The sequence below is a fragment of the Eulemur rufifrons genome, chromosome 30, assembly GCF_041146395.1.
Source record: "Eulemur rufifrons isolate Redbay chromosome 30, OSU_ERuf_1, whole genome shotgun sequence".
In the NCBI taxonomy this organism is placed as follows: domain Eukaryota; kingdom Metazoa; phylum Chordata; class Mammalia; order Primates; family Lemuridae; genus Eulemur; species Eulemur rufifrons.
The window spans coordinates 91936332-91954589 of record NC_091012.1 but is presented as its reverse complement, the minus strand read 5'-3'; the positions used below and the strand labels follow the sequence as shown (position 1 = coordinate 91954589).

The 18258-nt window shown below is 40.7% G+C and overlaps 1 protein-coding gene across 1 annotated transcript; it reads right to left on the bottom strand.

The window, feature by feature from the left end:
• Positions 1-16884: 16884 nt before the first annotated feature.
• P2RY4 (pyrimidinergic receptor P2Y4) lies at positions 16885-17952 on the bottom strand. The gene has a single exon (XM_069464263.1). It carries the CDS (start codon positions 17950-17952, stop codon positions 16885-16887), a length of 1068 nt encoding a protein of 355 aa, XP_069320364.1.
• Positions 17953-18258: the final 306 nt, after the last annotated feature.

The window sequence follows — 18258 nt, the reverse complement described above, 5'->3', positions numbered from 1 at the left end:
ATATGCACGAGTCCATATTGATATAAATTATTGAATAAACAATAAATGATGTTAGGCACAATGGCATCCTAGCACTCTGGGAGGCCGAGGCGGGGAAGGAGGATAGCTTGAGCTCAGGAGTTCGAGACCAGCCTGAGCAAGAGCAAGACCCTGTCTCTACAAAAATAGAAAAAATTAGCCGGGCATGGTGGCACATGCCTGTAGTCCCAGGTACTCGGGAGGCTGAGGCAGGAGGATCGCTTGAGCCCAGGAGTTGCAGGTTGCAGTGAACTAGGCTGATGCCACGGCACTCTGCCTGGAGCAACAGAATGAGACTCTGTCTCAAAAAACAACAAAAAAACCCCCACACAACAATCCCCCCCAAAACAATAAATGATTGAATAAACAAATAAATGGTGGGAAAGGGACAAATCTTCTTTACAGAAGCATTACAAATATTATATAGAGATACTTCCCCCTCCAGGAGATAGAGCTTAATCCCCTCCTCATCCCCAAGTATGGGCTAGACCAGCAGTCCCCTACCTTTTTGACACCAGGGACATGTTTCATGGAAGACAATTTTTCAGGCTGAGGGGAGGTCAGGTAGTGATGCTCAGCCAGTTCCTAACTGGCTGCCACTGAGCCAGACAACAACTCAGTTCCAAAGAATAGTGTGGAGAGGGAAAAAGAGTAACTTTACAGTGAAGAAACCAGACAAACACTACCTTAACCCAGAAATCAAGGTTAACATCACAAGTGATGAGTCATGTTGATATCTTGAGATGAGGCACTTTACCTCTGTACTATTCTCCAATTCCGTAAACCCAGTCTAATTATGGCAAAAACATCAGAGAAGCCCAAATTGAGGGATATTTTACAAAATACCTGACCAGTACTCCTCAAAATCATCAAAGTCATGAAAACAAGGAAAGACTAAAAAACTGCTGCAGCCCAGAGGAGACTAAAAAGACACGACGACTAAATGCAATGTGGTACACTGAATTGTGTGCTGGGACAGAAAAAAGACATTAACGGAAAAACTGGTGAAAGTTTAATAAATTCTGGAGTTTAATACTAATGTGTCAATGTCAATTTCTCGGTTTTGACAAATGTACCGTGGTTATATAAGATGTTATCAGTAGGGGAAATTGAATGAGAGATATATGGGAATTCTGTGTACCACCTTTGAGGTTTTTCTGTAAATGTAAAATTATTCCAAAATAAACAATTTATTTAAAAAATTTATGGGTTGCTGTCGAATTGGTATTGAAAGGAAAACTCATCACTTTTTAAATGCTTTTATTAATAAGAAAAGTAATTAGTTATATCCCTACTTTAAAAGCTTAAAAAGTTAAAGGAGAACAAGCTAATTAGTTAGAACATATATAAAATGAATTCCAGGGTGTGTGTGTGTGTGTGTATACATGTGTGTATATGTGTATATATATAAAATAAATCCTAGGTAGATTCACAGAATTTGGCCAATGAACTCTACATTAGTCTTTTCAGGCTGCAAAATACCACAGACTGGATGGTTTAAACAACTAGAATTTATTTTCCCACAGTTCTGGGGGCTGGGAAGGCTAAGATGAAAGTTTCAGCAAATTTGGTTCCTGGTAAGAGCTCTGTTTCTGGCTTGCAGATGACCTCCTTCTTGTTTTTAGGTCTTCATCTGGCTTTCCTTCGATGAGAGAGAGCAAGAGAGAGCTCTCTGGTGTCTCTTTTTATAAGGACACTAATCCTATCAGATCAGTTCTCCACCATTATGACCTCATTTAACCTCAATTACTTCCTTGGAGGCCCCATCTCCAAATACAGCCACATTGGGGGTTAGGGCTTTAGCATATGAATGGGGGGACAAACATTTAGTCCATGACAGACTCCACGTTGAATATTCAGGGCATAAGAAGATCATTTTCATACCTTAAGAAATCTTCCACGTCAGAATCCTGATTTTAATTGGTTTACAACCAATAGGGTTTGCTCTGCCATGTATATAACAGTAAGATGATGGGAACGATCTAAATGTCCATCAGAAGAGAAAAGATTAAACAATAAAAGATGCTGTATACATCTATACAATGGAACACTACGTAGCCATTAAAAGTGACATTGCAGAATTATTATTTTTGATAGGAAAAACTGTTATCAATAAATTAAGTGAAAAGTAGAGTTTACAGAAGAGTATGTATAAAATTATCTAATTGTAAAACGTGTGTGTGTGTGTGCATATATAGAGAGAAGCAGACAGACAGACAGACAGAGAGAAGCACTTGACATGCAGAAGCTGGCCTGGCACTCACAGCTATACCATCTTATTCTCCTATCGGACATAAAACATTTCACAGAATACCAACCTCAGACTAGGTTACTCTGACACCATGATAAAGTAAAACAAAACAAGGCCACTTTATAATTTTGTCTAAACACAAACAAAATAAGGTTACCATGCCACCCACAAAATACCTAACATACCCTCTCGCAACCAAAATGCATGAGTGGTACTTCTTTACCGATTACATCTTTATCCTTGTTCTAGTCTCCCGTACCTATAGATAATATTTATTGACATATTCAATCTCAGAATTGCCCCCGCTTTTTTTTTTTTTTTTTGAGATGGAGTCTCTTTCAGTTGGTAATTCAGAGTGAAATTAAAAAAAAAAAAAAAAGAGATGGAGTCTCGCTGTGTCACCTGGGCTAGAGTGCTGTGGCATCAGCCTAGCTCACAGCAACCTCCAAGCCCTGGGCTCAAGTGATCTTCCTGCCTCGGCCTTCTAGAGTGCTAGGATTACAGGCGTGAGCCACCGCGCCCAGCCTGCCCCTGCTTTTTGACAACATCCAAACAAGAGAATACCCCCACCTCCTTAGATTCTCCCCCAAACCACCCAACAAAAGCCCAAATCCTATAATAGTTTCCTTCTACCCTCCTCTTACTAAGACACCACTTGGTTCCCCATGATATGTGTTCTCTCTCACACCAATGAATAATAAACCTGACTTGGTCTTTAGATGGAGAGCATTGGCAATATGTGTGAGTATGTGTGTGTTTATTCACAGCTTCAACGTCATTTCTGTAACCACTGAATTTGTGTTTGATCAATGATCATATGATTTCATGGTTACAGTATACCTAATCAGCATAATATCATAGTATTATGAACACAGTATGTTATTGGGACTTACTATTAATATCTAAATACACACTTTCAAATATAGGTAAGCATTCTAAATATAGTTTGGAGTTTAAAAACTTCTATGCTTTATATAGTGAAATTTTATCAAAGTATAAATGTATGTATATGATTGTAAGAGTTAAATACAATTATTAATAATTGTGAAAGCTGTTAATTTTATGTACAAAAATAAGTATGAAGATCTTTCAGTTAGCTAAATATAGAAACAGATTGATAGCATGAACATTAAGAGAGAATTATTATCTAGATAACTTTAGAAAGTATGTTATATCCTTTTTGAACCAACAAATGTTTATGAAAGTTTTATTTAATTAATTAATTTATTTATTGAGATAGAGTCTCACTCTGTCACCCTGGACAGAGTGCAATGGCATCATCGTAGCTCACTGCAATCTCAAACTCCTGAGCTCAAGTGATCCTCCTGCCTCAGCCTCCCCAGTAGCTGAGAGTACAGGCACACACCACCACGATGGGCTAATTTTTCTATTTTTAGTAGGGATGGGGCGGGGGTCGGGGGGGTGTCTCACTCTTGCTCAGGCTGGTCTCGAACTCCTGACCTCAAGTGATCCTCCTACCTCGGGCTCCCAGAGTGCTAGGATTACAAGCATGAGCCACCATGCCCAGACCTTTATGAAAGTTTTAACCATAAAAATTGAATTATATCTCAATTCTAATCTTTACAGAACTGCTTGATGTACTAGCCTTAACAACATTAAAAATAACTTTCAGGAACTATGTTTAATTTTTAGTTAACTAATTACATTTGGGCCGTGAATCATGCTCTTCTACTGACCTCAGCTGAAAGTAAACATTTATTTAATATGAAAAATGTGCAAAATAGCAAGCACAAGAACAATCACACAATTCACATTGCTGAGACATTACGGTTTCTTCACTATAATGTCAAATTTCTTAAAAAATGCTGCTGACAATTTTAAGGTGTAGTAATACTTATTTTTAATAAAGTTTCAGATTTATTCTTATGTACCAGGGATTCATGCTAAAATGAATAGTAATATTCAACTTCATTCTGAACTTCATCCTGAATTTTGACTTTAAAACTTGGCTATTCAGCATTTGGCCAAACTTGGTCTACAATGCCCCTTGTATCTGTGCATAAGGATCTGGAAGGCTATACACCAAGGTTTGAATAGTGACTCTCTAATCTTTTTGGTGAACTTTATTTACCCAATATTTTATTGTGAAAACTTTCAAGCATATAGACAAGTTGAAAGATGTGTACAGTGATTTTTTTTGTATTTTGTTTATCACATAACTATCCATCAATCCGTCTTGCTTTATGTGTTTCAAAATAAAGTGCAGACATCAGTATACTTCATCTGTAAATACTTTAGCATACATATCATTAACGAGAGTTCAATATTTGTTTATAGTTTCAGTTTTTAGGTAAAGTTTACATACAGGTAAATGTACAAATCTTAAGTGTACCATTTTAATGCATTTTGACAAACACATACACCTGTGTAACTGAAACCCCTATCAAGATGTAGAGCATTACTATCAACCCAAATGCCCTTCATGCCCCTTCCCTGTCAATCCCTGCTTCCAAGCTCCCCAGAAGTGACTCTTCCCACTATACATTAGTTTTGCCCACACTGAACTTTTGTGTAAATGGAATCATATTCTACAAACTCTTTGTGTCTGGCTTCTCTCACACAGCATAGTGTTTTTGAGATTCATCCATACTGTTGTGTATATCAGTGGTTCATTCCTTGTTATTACTGTATAGTTCAAATGTACCACAGTCTGTTTATCCATTATCCTGTCCGTGGGCCCCTGGAATGTTTCCAGTTTGGGGCAATTATAAGTAAAGCTACTATGAACATCTTTATATGGATGTATATTTCTCTTGGGTAAATACATAAGAATGTAATTTCTAGGTCGTAGGATAGATCTATGTTGACTTTTATAAGAAACTAACAGACTCTTTCCAAAAGCGGTTGTACCATTTTACACTCCCATCAAAAATGTATGAAATTTCTGGCTGCTTCACACTCTCACCAACATTTGGCATTTAATTTTAGTCTTTTTAATTTTAGACATTCTGGGAAGTGTGTAGTGGTATCTCATTGTGGTTTTAATTTTCAGTTCTTTGATGATTAATAATGTTGGACATTTTTTGTGTTTACTAGCCATTCATGTATCTTATTCTGTGAAGTATCTGTTTACATCTTGTGCTTATTTTGTGGGGCTGTTTGTGTTTTCATTATTGAGTTTTAGCAGGAGTTCTTTATATATCCTAAATACCACTACTTTGTCAGATAGTTTTGCGAATATTTTCTCCTAGTCAGTGGCTTATCTATTCATGTGTTAATGGTCTCTTTGGATGAGCAAATTTTTGTTTGTTTGTGTTTTATAGACTTTATTGCTTGGCATAGTTTTAGATTTACTGAAAAATTGAGACCATAGTACAAAGTTCCCCTATTGTCAATATCTTACATTAGTATGGCATATTTGTTATAGTTAATGAACCAATATTGATACATTATTATTAACTATACTTTATTTAGGTTTCTTTAGTTTTTACCTAAAGTCCTTTTACTGTTCCCAGATCCCATCCAGGATACCACATTACGTTTAGGTATTATATCTCCTTTGGCTCCTCTTGGCTGTAACGGTTTCTCAGACTTTCCTTGTTTTTAGTTACCTTGACAGTTTTGAGGAGCCAAAACTGGTCAAGTACACTGTAGGATGCTCTCCTATTGAAATTTATCTGATGTTTTTATCATGATTATGCAACCAACTCCATAAGCAAGAAAACATTTTTTATAGTCTTTTTTTGTAGTTCTTTTATGTTTCAAGTTCCCAGGCCAGTAAGATTTGCTGACCAGACCTTTGTAACTTTCTGTTGCACTGATGCATTCCCTTTTGAGTTTCTTTCCCTGAAATGGCAGAGCCTCCTTGCAGTCACAAGATAACTACAAAGCCTTACACCACCTGTTTGTCTGGAGAAGATAAGATAAGTGATACTCCACCACAGATTGTGCCGAAAGACTCACTGAGCCTGCACACACGGCTGAAAGAATGACCAATATTAACCCCTAGCTCATTATAATACTAAAATCCCTGCCCTGGGGGGGACTTATCTGCCATTTTTTTGATCATCGGATGTATGTACTAGCATGATTTCTCACTGCGCTTGCGTGCCCGCACTCCACCCCAAACCTGGAATGATGCTCACTCCCCTCATGAACTATTCATTTCACCTCTAGAAAAACTGCTGACCCTATTGATTGGGGAGGCAGTCCATACCTCCCCCTCCCAGTAGACATGTCTCCTGCAGTAAATCCTTTCTTCCTTGACAATTCTTGTTGTCTCAGTAATTGGCTTTCTGTGCAACAAGCAACACTGAACCCCCCTTGTGGGTTTGTTAACAATTATATTGGGATTATGGGTTTTAGGGAGGAAGACCACAGAGGTAAGTGCCATTTTCATCACATCATAGCTAAGATACATACTATCAACCTGAATTATCAGGATACATACTATCACACATACTACTAGAATATACATACAGACTACTGGGATACATACTATCAACATCGACTTATAGTTGATGTTGACCTTGATCACCTGGCTGAGATAGTATTTGTCAGGTTTCTCCACTGTAGTTACTCTTTTCTCCTTTCTATTCGGCACTCGTTGGAAAGAAATCTCTACGCATAGTCCACACTTAAGGAGTGGGGAGTTGTGACCCCTCTCCATGAGGATAAAGAGTATACATAAATTATTTGGAATTCTTTTGCACTGGAAATTTATCTCTAGCAATTTTTAAAAAATTTTGATAAAGTGTAATTTATCAAATTATTTCATGATTGTTTTCTGGGTTCTAAGAAAACTTTTCCTTCCCCATGGGGTTCTTTTTGCTTATCTATACTTTCTGATCCTGTAATGAGAATGTATTCCTGTTGTAATAATGAAAAGCAAGCTTTAAAAATTTAGTAAAAGAATCTATAACTTTCAGATATGGGGCTTTTCCTCCTATATTTTCTTGGAGTTTTATTTCTAATTCATTTTTAGACAGTTATGCCACCCCTGCTGATTTGGCAATGTCTTCATAAATTAAAAATAAAAGTCCCAAATTTTGAAAAACAGAGATGTTTAGAGATGCATAAAGGGTTGCAAAAACCATCTCTGATGCACTGTGAAGAATCAGTAATAAATTGCTTTTGAATCAACTGTTGACAGTTCAATTTTTCTGCCATCTTCTCACCTGGCAGGTTGGTTCTTGCTTACTCCAGGGCTGGATCTTCCTTGATAACCTAGGGCCCTGACAAGCCTTCCTGGATGCCTCAGACATTCATTCATTCATTTGCTTCATTCAGCAATATTTATTGATCACCCATTATGTGCTAGGTACTGGAATAGACACAAAAATAAGTGACATACCTACCTTGTCCTTAAGGAGCTCATCTAGTGGATGAATGCCCAAATGCAGTTGACAGTTACTAATGTTGACTCACTATGTACCAAGCATTCTCATATGCAGACTGTATAAAACTTTGCATGTGAAAGGGAAGTGATGATGTCAGGCTACAATAGTATGTACACAATGAATACAAGACAATTTAGAGGAATTTAAATTGTTGAATGCCATGTACCCAAATGTTTATAGCAGCACAATTCACAATCGCAAAGATGTGGAAACAACCCAAATGCCCATCAATACATGATTGGATTAGTAAACTGTGGTATATGTATACCATGGAATATTACTCAGCTATAAGGAATGATGAAGATACGACATCTCTATGGTTCTCCTGGAGAGAGTTGGAACCCATTATATTAAGTGAAGTATCCCAAGAATGGAAAAACAAGCATCACATGTACTCACCAGAAAATTGGTTTCCCTGATCATCACCTAAATACAAATCTGGGAACGACACCAATTGGACATCAGACTGAGGTGGGGGGTGGGGGAGGGGATGGGGGTATGCCTACACAATGAGTGCATTGCGCACTGTTTGGGGAGTGGTAACACTTGAAGGTGCTGACTCGGGGAAGGGGGGGTGGGGAAAAATATGAAACTATTGTTTTTAAAAAAAAAAATAAAAATAACACAAATTAAAATAAATAAATAAATAAATAAATAAATTGTTGAATGCAAGATTTATAGGACAACTTCTTGGTCCTATAAATAAAGTCCTATAAAGAAGTTGTTTAAATTTATAATAAATATGATCAAAGATTGTATATTGTTAATCTTGCTTTTGTAACTTTGAGCTTTCTCAGAAAGGAGTTTAATTGTATTATATAAGGCTACCACAGGAAAACCAATTTTTAAGTCAGAAATAAACCAGGCAGTATGTAACAGAGCCTGCTAGTATCTTACCCAATACCCATTATTCCTGTCTTCCTTACTCAAAGAACCCCAACTTTGTTTGAGGCAGCAATATACCCAACTTCCCATCCACATAGCTGGAGTTGGCCAAATGATCTCGCTCTGGTCAGTGAGGTGTAAGCAGGAGTCTACTGGATGGGGTTTCTGGAAAGGCTATTGTTTTTCTGATAAAGAAAAAGAGATTAGTTGGCCAGATTCTTTAGCCCTTTGCTTTATGCTTTTACCCCTTTCCACCTGTGTAGAACATGGACAAGGTACTTGGAAGTTGACCTGCCATTTTACAACTGCAAGGATGAAAAACACACTAAAAAAATGGTAAAGCAGGAAGCTGTGGCTGGTCCGATGGTAGAGGGTTATCAGAACTTATTAACATTAGTGTCACTAAAGTTGGTATACAACCCCCCACTGCTAGACTTGACTGGCTAAAAAAAAAAAAAAACAGGAAGCTGTAAGGATTCTCTTGAGCAGCTGTACCTACCCTGTACTGCCTACCCGGGAATTTTTTGTTAAAACAAACAAACAAACAAACAAACAAACGCAAGAAACACCTATTTTCTTGAGCCGCCAGAGTAGGGTTTCTGTTACATGCAGTCAAATGCAATCCTAACTGATACACCTACCTCAAAAGGGAAAGGTTTGCAGGAAAAGTATTTTACTTTTCATTAGGAGAAGGAAAAAAAAATCTCCCTTCTGATTTGAAAAGCAATGGGATTTCTTGACACATGTATAAGAGTGTTTTCTACATGTCTACGTGCAAGAAAAGAAAAGAACTTTTCTTTTCTTGGTCTGTATATGCCCATAGTAGAGAGCAAGAAAACTAGCAGAGCAAGAGATGTAAGCTAACTCCTGCACTCTAAGTGGTTTCAAGATTCAAGGTTTGCTTTACTAGAACAGTGTCTCCTAAACTGTGTTTTGGCATAGCAGGCCCTTGAGATGTGCCTTAGGGAAAAAAAGTTCCCTTGTTTTGTAAGTTTGGTAGATACTGTATCCCCTCCTTGTAGAAATTCATGGTGGACATTATGATGTCAAAGGCTCTGGATAAATACTGTAGTAAAGAAACCTGCTTAACATTATTTAACCTAGCCCCTTAAAAACTTAGTAGCACTTTGGAATGCACTTTGGAAATGCACTTTGGAAAACTTCGTCAGACAAATGAATAAAGATGAAAACTTTTAAAATCAAACTAGCTTAAATCCTGAAAGAACCAGAGCAATGACTACCCTCTGGAAAAGAATGTAGCAAGATTCAGAGTGGGTAAAAAGAAATGATTTATTCACACTGGAGGTAAAGGACTATCGATGTAGTAAAGGGAGTAGGGTTTACAATGAGAAGTAGTAAGTTAAATATTAGTGAGAAGTAACACAAATTGTGCCAGGACCATCAGCACAGTGTCTCCTGAGAAGATATCAGTTGATTTTTCTCCTGAGTTTTCCCAGTACATTTGTTTCCTCCTTCCCATCAGTAGATCTAAAAACAGGACTAGGGCTCCAAACTGGTTCAAAACTGATGATAATAACCAGTCAGCCCTAAGAAGGAAGGATAGGCCTTCCTTTTTCTCTTGGAGAATTCTCATCTTTTAATAATTTACACTTTGACTCAAAGAGGGGTAATTTGTCTTCTTCCCACTTTGTGACCGAAATACATAAACTCTGGTAACCAAACATACACCAAAGTACCCTCATAGACAGACTTGCCCTTTGGTTGCACTCAGGTATTTCTGCTCTTCCTTTTGGTGACATCTCAGTTCATACTGGAAATATCCACTCTCTACGTTATGGCAAGTAACCCATTCAATGGGTTATCCTGAAATCTCTGGAAAGAGGTGGGGGCACCTAGGAACTCAAAGTGAAGGAGGAGTATAAATGCATGTAAACAGATCTTTATTACAAAAGCTATTTGAGATTGGCCTCTTTAGTCAATATCATTGGCTAATATATTTTGTATGCATAAATCTGGGTTGGCAGGGCATCAAGTATTTTTTACTGAGTATTTCTGAATGTCTCATCCTCCCTGAGTTCTCTTAGGCATTTGACACTGTTGCTTACTTTCTTAATCTTTCTCTCTTTTTTGTTCAAAAGTTTTTGTTTTTTTAAATAACTGTTATAAGTCCCTGGTTTTTTTAGCATTTAAAATGATTTTATAGCACTTATATTTACATTATACTTTGGAGATATATGGGAACCTCATTTTGTAAAACAATTGACATTTAATACAAAGCATAAGTCCCTCTTTTTGAAGCTCTCTTCTCCTTTAATGTGACGTCAGAGTCCCAATCTGTTTCTTCCCAACTCATTACTATGGCCACCCCGCAGTGATCAGTTCTTAACCCTCTGCTTCTCACACTCAAATGTTCATTCTTTGCCATGTTCTTAACTATCACATTTAAGCAGCAGCAGAGTCAAATCTAGAATTCTGGCTCCTTGTCCAGCTATGCTAATGTTGAAAACTGTTGAAAGGGAGCTCCCATCCACAGGAATTATAAGTGCTGTTTCTTTAGCCATTACTCCACTGACTTTTCTCAACAACCCTGTAAAATAGGTATTCCTATCCTAATTTATCAATGAGGAAACCGAAGCTCAGAGAGATGAAGTACCTTGTCCAAGATTCATGCAGCTAGTGAGTAGCAGATCAAGGATTCAAAACCAAGTCTAGCTATCTGATAAAAATTGTTCTCTTTACTTCTCCTCATAGCCTCCTTCACCAAAACACTGGCTTGCATCACATCAGTAAATGTATGTGAAGAATTTGGCCTAACCAGTTGGGGATTCTGGAGTTGTGTGATGACAGAGTAGAAAATGTGAGCAAAGTAAAATCTCAGATGTGCTACCTTCCCCTCCTCCCTACATCCATGTTAGCCTTACAGGCAGGGCAAGTAGTGCATGGCTCACATAGTGGAATGTGGGAGATGCTGGATGGGCCTACTTCCCTTCAAAACATCTTTCTAATGCCCTCCCTACCCCCACTGCTGCTAAAGTCCCCTAGGTATTTAATTCCTTCAGTTTCCTATGGCCTCTCAAAGTGGAAATATGCCCAAGAGAAGAAACAACAATTACTGACATGCAATCATTCAGAAAATATTTATCAAGCACCATTTATTAAGCAAATGGGATGATATAATAACAACCACTTATACTTGCTTAGCTCTCTAGATTTGCAGAGCCTTACCAGAATCTGAAGGAGTACTTAAGGCTGAGATTATGATCTTTTTACAGATAATGAAATTGTGGCTCAAGGATTCTGAGTGACTCATCCAAAGTGACACACTTGAACCACACTTTCAGAACCAAGGATCAGACATGGTTCTTCTGATTTTCAGTCCTGTGTCCTTTCTTTTCTGTCACAGTCACTCAAGAGGTTTACAAGTGGGAACTCAAGAGAAACATACAGAAAGAGTTAAATAACAATTCAAGATAATAGGATAAATAATGTCAAAACATAATAAAAGTGCCAAATGACTGATATAGACAATAATTACTTCAGGAGTAATGGGGAAGGTTGCTGAGGGTAAGAGTCAGCAGGAAAGGCTTCACACAAGAAGTAGGACTTAAGTCTGGCCTTGGAAACTAAGTAGGAAAATGACAGCCAGAGAAGAAAGGGAGGGCATTCCAATATGGGGGACAGGACGAATAAAGGTGCAGAGGTGAGAAAGTGTAGGTCTTGTTTGGAGAGAGAATGAGGAGACCAATTTAGCTAGAGAAGAGAGATTTATATTAGAGAAGAACAGAAAATAAGATTGCAAAGGCCCTTTTGAATTTCTGACTAAAGGATTTTGGCTTGTATTATAGACAATAGGGAACTATGAAGGGTTTTGAGTAAGAGAGTGAAACTCTGAAAGCAGTATGTGGGCAGATTAATTTGGCAATATGCATTGTAGAGGATGCATTCGGGTGGGGAGAGACTGGAGGTAAGGAAGACCAGTTAGGAGCTTGTGATAATCTGTCAGGAATAAAGTGACAAGAGCCAGTACTAGAAATGGTAGTACTGGGACCATAAAGGAAGGCCAATTGTAATTGGCAAGATGAAGAAAGAAATGTCAGAACCTGATGAAATAGGAAGAGACAAGAATGGAACTTACCTGAAAATTTTCAAGCCTAGGCGACTTGAGGAAAGAAGATGCCATGAACAGAAATGAGCAAGACATGTAGGGGAACTGGTTCGGTGAGTTTAGTTTTTGACACGTCAGGGTGGAAGTAACAATGGAAGGTCCAAGTGAAACTATCTAGTATGCAATTGAAGATGTAGAGGAGGAGCTTGGGAGAAGGTCAGGCCAGCCCTGGGAGTCAGGAGACCTGGGGCTTAGTCTCTGCTCTGCTACTAACTTACTAAGTCATGGACAAGCCATCTCGCTGGGCCTATTCCCTCCACTGTAAAGTGATGGGGTGCTCAAGCCCTATGTGATTTCTGGGGTACTCTCAAGGACTATGAGTCAACTGAATTGTATTCACCTGTAAATATGTTCTCTCTGAGACAAAATCAACGGTCTGATGGGGGAAGGGTATTAAATAATCTCCACATGCTATGACTCTGTGACAGATCTCAGGAACTCTATTCACTTAGGGAGTAAAAGAGAAAGAGAAGCCAGCAAAGGAGATAGAGAGAAAGTAATCAGAGAGAGAAAATCAGGAGGAAAGAAATTCTAAATGGAGGGGCTAAAATAAGGAACTAAAATTAAAAGTAAACAAATAGGATAAATATTTATATCCAACACGACAAAGGATTAATATATATATTAAACCAAGAATACATTTAGATATATAAGAAGACAAATAAGATGCCAATCAAAGAAGGATGCAAATAGTAAACATATGGGAAAAGGTTCAATCCCATGAGTAATCAAAGAAATGAAAAATTATTAAAAATAATTTTTCACCATCCAAAAAGATTTCTTATAAAGTCTGATGCTAGAGCTGCAAGGGAACTGGAACATTCATATGTCATTGTGGTGTTGAAAATTTGTGCAGTCCTTTTGGAAATCACGATCCATAAAAATGTTCATGCTCTTTGGTCTGGTAATCCCACTCCTGGGAACTTGTCCTAGACACAGAATTACAAAGAATAAAAAAGCCATACACATTAAGATGTTCAAAGCACAGAAAAAAATGACAGTTACCTAAATGCCCAATAATAGGGAAATATTTTATTTATTTATTTATTTATTTATTTATATATTTTTTTGAGACAGAGTCTCACTCTGTTGCCCTTGCCCAGGCTAGAATGCCATGGTGTCAGCCTAGCTCACAGCAACCTCAAACTTCTGGGCTCAAGCAATCCTTCTGCCTCAACTTCCTCCTGAGTAGCTGGGATCACAGGTATACAACACCACACCCAGCGAATTTTTCTATATATATTTTTAGTTGTCTAGCTAATTTCTTTTTATTCTTTTTGGTAGAGATGGGGGTCTTGCTCTTGCTCAGGCTGGTCTCGAACTGCTGATCTCGAGCGATCCTCCCGCCTCAGCCTCTCAGAGTGCTAGGATTACAGGCATGAACCACCGGCTCCTGGTCTAATAACAGGGAAATAGTCAAATAAAATATAATATACTGATGGATGGTAATTTTGTGTGGCCACTGAAATGATAAATATGAAAGACTCTAGCAACAGGGAAAATATTTATAATAAAAAGTTTTTTAAAAGCAGAATTTTAAAAGACACGTATACTCTGATTACACATGCAATATATATATATATATAATATGCAAACTGGCAAAGCATGGAACATGGAAAAATGGAAATAATTTAAGAGGACATGCAACAGTATCAAGTGAGGTAGAGAAGTCAAAGAGGATGAAGGTAGAGAGGAGTGTTAAAGGTCTTGCTTAAGAGATAATTTGTGTTCTTCTGAGTGCAGGAAAGTGTAGAAAGGAAACTAGATTCAGACAACTTTAACTGTTTAACCCTTTAGGGTGACTTTTGTAGTGAGGAAATGGGGTTTATAGTACTCTTTTTAGAAATTTGGCAGTGAAATAAATAAAGATGAATAGAATGGTAGCTAGAAGAGAAAGCCTGGTTAAGATATCAGTGGTAATGTTTTGGTTTTGTTTGGTTTGTATCTTTTTTTTTAAGATGGAACGAAATCAGTGATGGAAGAAACTGAAAACAATGAAGAGGGATAAAACAAGGAATAAGAAAAAGAATCACCTCTTATTCTGGGACTGCAGGAAAAAGGGGAGAAAGACAAGGCAGATACAGAAGTAGAGTTATCGTCAATGAAGCAGAGCAAAGTAGAGGCATTAGAGCTTCTCGGTTTTGCAGGAGGCAAGGTAACTCTAAGAGGTCACAAGGGGAGGATGAAGTTGGGGCCTTGAGAAGGTGGCAAAGACAGGAAACAGCTGCTATGGAACGTTCTCTAGGAATGCAGCAGGCTAAGAGGAATGAGAGCTTAGGAGAAGTTCTAGGGCATGAAATTTTAGTGGGTCAAGCCAGTCTTGTGATCTGGCTTCATCTGCAATCCCCTCCAGTCCTGGGAGAGAGGAGAAGATTGGCCCAGGGTAAAAGTCAAGGTGCTTAACTAAAGCTAAACTGTGAAAGACGGCAGCCCTAAAGTAATAGACCATGAAGTTTAGGCAGTTCGTCTCCATTAAGTCTACAAGAGTTAAAGGGACTGAGGAAATAGAGGAGGCTGCGTCAGTTGTGATGTACAGAGCAGCTGTATTGGGTGGGGATGGCGGGTAGGGGAGGTGATGGGCAAAGAGGCCATGGTCATGTGAATAAAAGGGAGAGAGTGCAGATGAGGAACAGGCTATGAAACAGCCTAGGCAATGGCCATGAGACTGGGCGACTAGTAAGAAGTAGAGAAGAAGGCCAGTTCTTTTACTCCTAACAGAAGGAGTCCTGTGTAGCAGGAAGGTCCTGGATAACTAGAGAGAAGGTGGGAGCAAAAAGAGAAATCTTGGGGCACTGAAGTCCCTTTTTTTTTCCTGCAGTCCAGCCCCAATCATGCTCTCCAGAGACAGACCCCTTAGAAGCCAATGAGAATTTGGTATCACTAGATAAGTAAGAAATCAAGACAGGGCAGCAAGGGTGGGACAAAAGCAAGGCAAGGCTGGGATCTGATTCAGGAGACCAATAGGCTGGAAGGTGATTTCAGAGGGAGAAGGCCTAAAGTGTGAGCCCACCCTTCTCACGAATGCCTGCCCAGAACTTCTTACTTCCCAAGGCTTAGGGCTTAGCTTCCCAAGTTCCATACCCCCAATCTTATGAGCCCATAAATGCTAAGATGGCACTGGGAGAGAGGAGTGAATGAGTGGGAAACTCTGAGGGGAATCATCCTACTCCCAGTGCTCAGTCTTGGCCTTGTAGCCCTAAAGCCTGATCTGAAAGAGCTGGTGACAGATTTATCATTGATCTGGGGCAGCAGCTAGAAAAAGGGGAGAGATAAGTGGAGCACCAGCTCTGGGCATCAATTCCTGTCACCACCCCATCTTCTGCACAAACCTGTTCTACCTCTCGGTGCTGGAATTTCTAGCTTATAGACATGAAAGCTCCTCCCCCTCAGTGTAAGCCTTCCTTTCTTTAAGTACAGGAGAGCTGTCAGATATGTTCTCAGCAAACATCATAAAGAAAGTCCAGTGTCATTCCTGTCCCAAAGGCTGTTATAAGCTTGGGTCCTGGCCCCTGAGGCTCCTCAGTGTCCCCACCCCATGATAGGACTCTAACTCGTGCTGCACACCAGCTCAACAGTGCCAGCCCTCCAGCTGCATGTGGGGACCCTGGCATGTAGGTTCCCCGGAATTGAGCCCTACTTCAGCACCTCAGTAGGCAAAACTATCCCGTCTTCAAGGGAGAACCAGGAAGTGGGTGTAGGTGCTACATATGGCACGTCCTTGGCATATGTGATATGTGATATGCAAGGTGCTCCCACTTCCTGATTCTGCTTATCACCATCAGATATGTCAGGCCTATCCTGGGACTACTCCGCCTTCTCCACCCATCCAGTTGAACGCTCTGGTCTGGCTGCAGAAATGCATGCTATAGGAGGACGTGGGGGAAATGGAACAGGAAAGAGTGGGGAAGATTTCCAGGAAGTCTTGTAGGATCAAGCAACAGGACCAATGGCCCCAGGAAGGGACAGAAACAAAGAGAAAGAAGTAGAGGCGGAGGAGTGACTGCTACTGCCTTTGGCTAATAAAGAGAGAGCAGCTGAAAGGTTTATGAAAGATGAGGTCACACACAATTTCCCTGCCTCCTGCAACTCCTCAGGGTGAGGGCTTCTCTCCAGAGCCTGGAGAAGAGGAGGAGGCGCCTTATGAGGCATCACTATTGTTCCCTCACCTTTGCCCTGCACTCACCCCTTTTCTCTCACTTGCCAGCTTCCACTGTTACAACCTATCTGCCCCTAGGTTAGGTCAGCTACTGTCCTGGGGGGGTGGTCGCCCACCTGAAGCTGCTGTCCTCAGGCAAGGACACCAGCGCCAAGGAGGAGACAGTTGTGGGATGCCGGGGTCCGCCACCACTGCAGAGCTGCTGGAGCTGACGTCGATACTTGTCCCCCGTGAGCAAGTAGAGCACAGGATCCAGGCAACTGTTGGCGCTGGCCAGGGGCCGAGTCACTTTATAGACCACGTTGACAATGTTTAGCACCCGGCAGTCAGCTTCCAACAGCCTTGTCAGGTAATAAATGGTGCGGGTGATGTGGAAAGGCACGAAGCAGACAGCGAAGACAGTCAGCACCACAGCGATGGTGCGGAGAGAACGGAGACGAGAAGATGACTGGGTGGCACCTGGCAAGGGCCGGTACAGGCGCCGGGCCATGAGCCCATAGCAGACAAGAGTGACCAGGCAGGGCACGCCGAAGAGCAGCCCCATGACTGCTGAGCTGAAATGCACATAGTGATCAAACTCCTCAGGCCGAGTGGTGTCATGGCATAGGATGGTAGCCCCTCTGGTGCTAGTTGTGACAAAGAACAGGTTGGGCACGAGGCAGCTGGCTACAACCAACCAAACTGCCAGGCAGAGAAGGCCTGCAAGGCGAGGGCGGCCCCAGCGCAGTGCCCGCAGTGGGTGGCAGATGCCCAGGTAGCGGTGCACACTGATGCAGGTGAGGAAAAGGACACTGCAGTAAAGGTTCCAATAGAAGAGAAAGCGGACGAACTTGCATAACCCAGTGCCAAAGGGCCAGTGGTTGCGGGCTGCATAGTAGTAGATGAGAGTGGGCAGTGACAGCACATACAAGGTGTCTGACAATGCCAAGTGGAACATGTAGGTGGCCGTTGCATCCCAGGGTCGGAGGCGGAAGAGAAAGAGCCAGAGGGTTGGGGCATTGAGGCCCAGACCTAGCACAAAGACAACTGTGTAGCTCACAGGCAGCAGGATGAACTTGAAATCTTCGTCAAACCAGCAGTCCAGCTCCACCTCACTGTCGTCAGGACCTGGGCTGGGGCTTAGGGGTCTCAACAGCAAGGACTCTGTACTGGCCATGGCCCTCCTAGAGGGGGAGAGGGCAGAAGTGAGGGTGGCTAGATTACCCTGTCTCCCCGGCCCTGACCTGGGGCAAGAAAGCAGAGAGCAGGGAGAGCAGTGGTTGAAGCGATAGGGAGCACTGCGAGGAGTGCGTCCAGGGGCACTCAAGCCAGCCCAGTCCCTACCCAAGCTCCATTGGTCTGGCCCCTTGGGCCAGCCCAGGAAGTAGTGGGCAGCAGGCAGTGCTGGGGCTTAGGAGGGCAGTTGTTGGTTTGGGGTTGTTCGCATTCTGCAGCTGACTCTATCCTTCACAGCCTGTCCAGA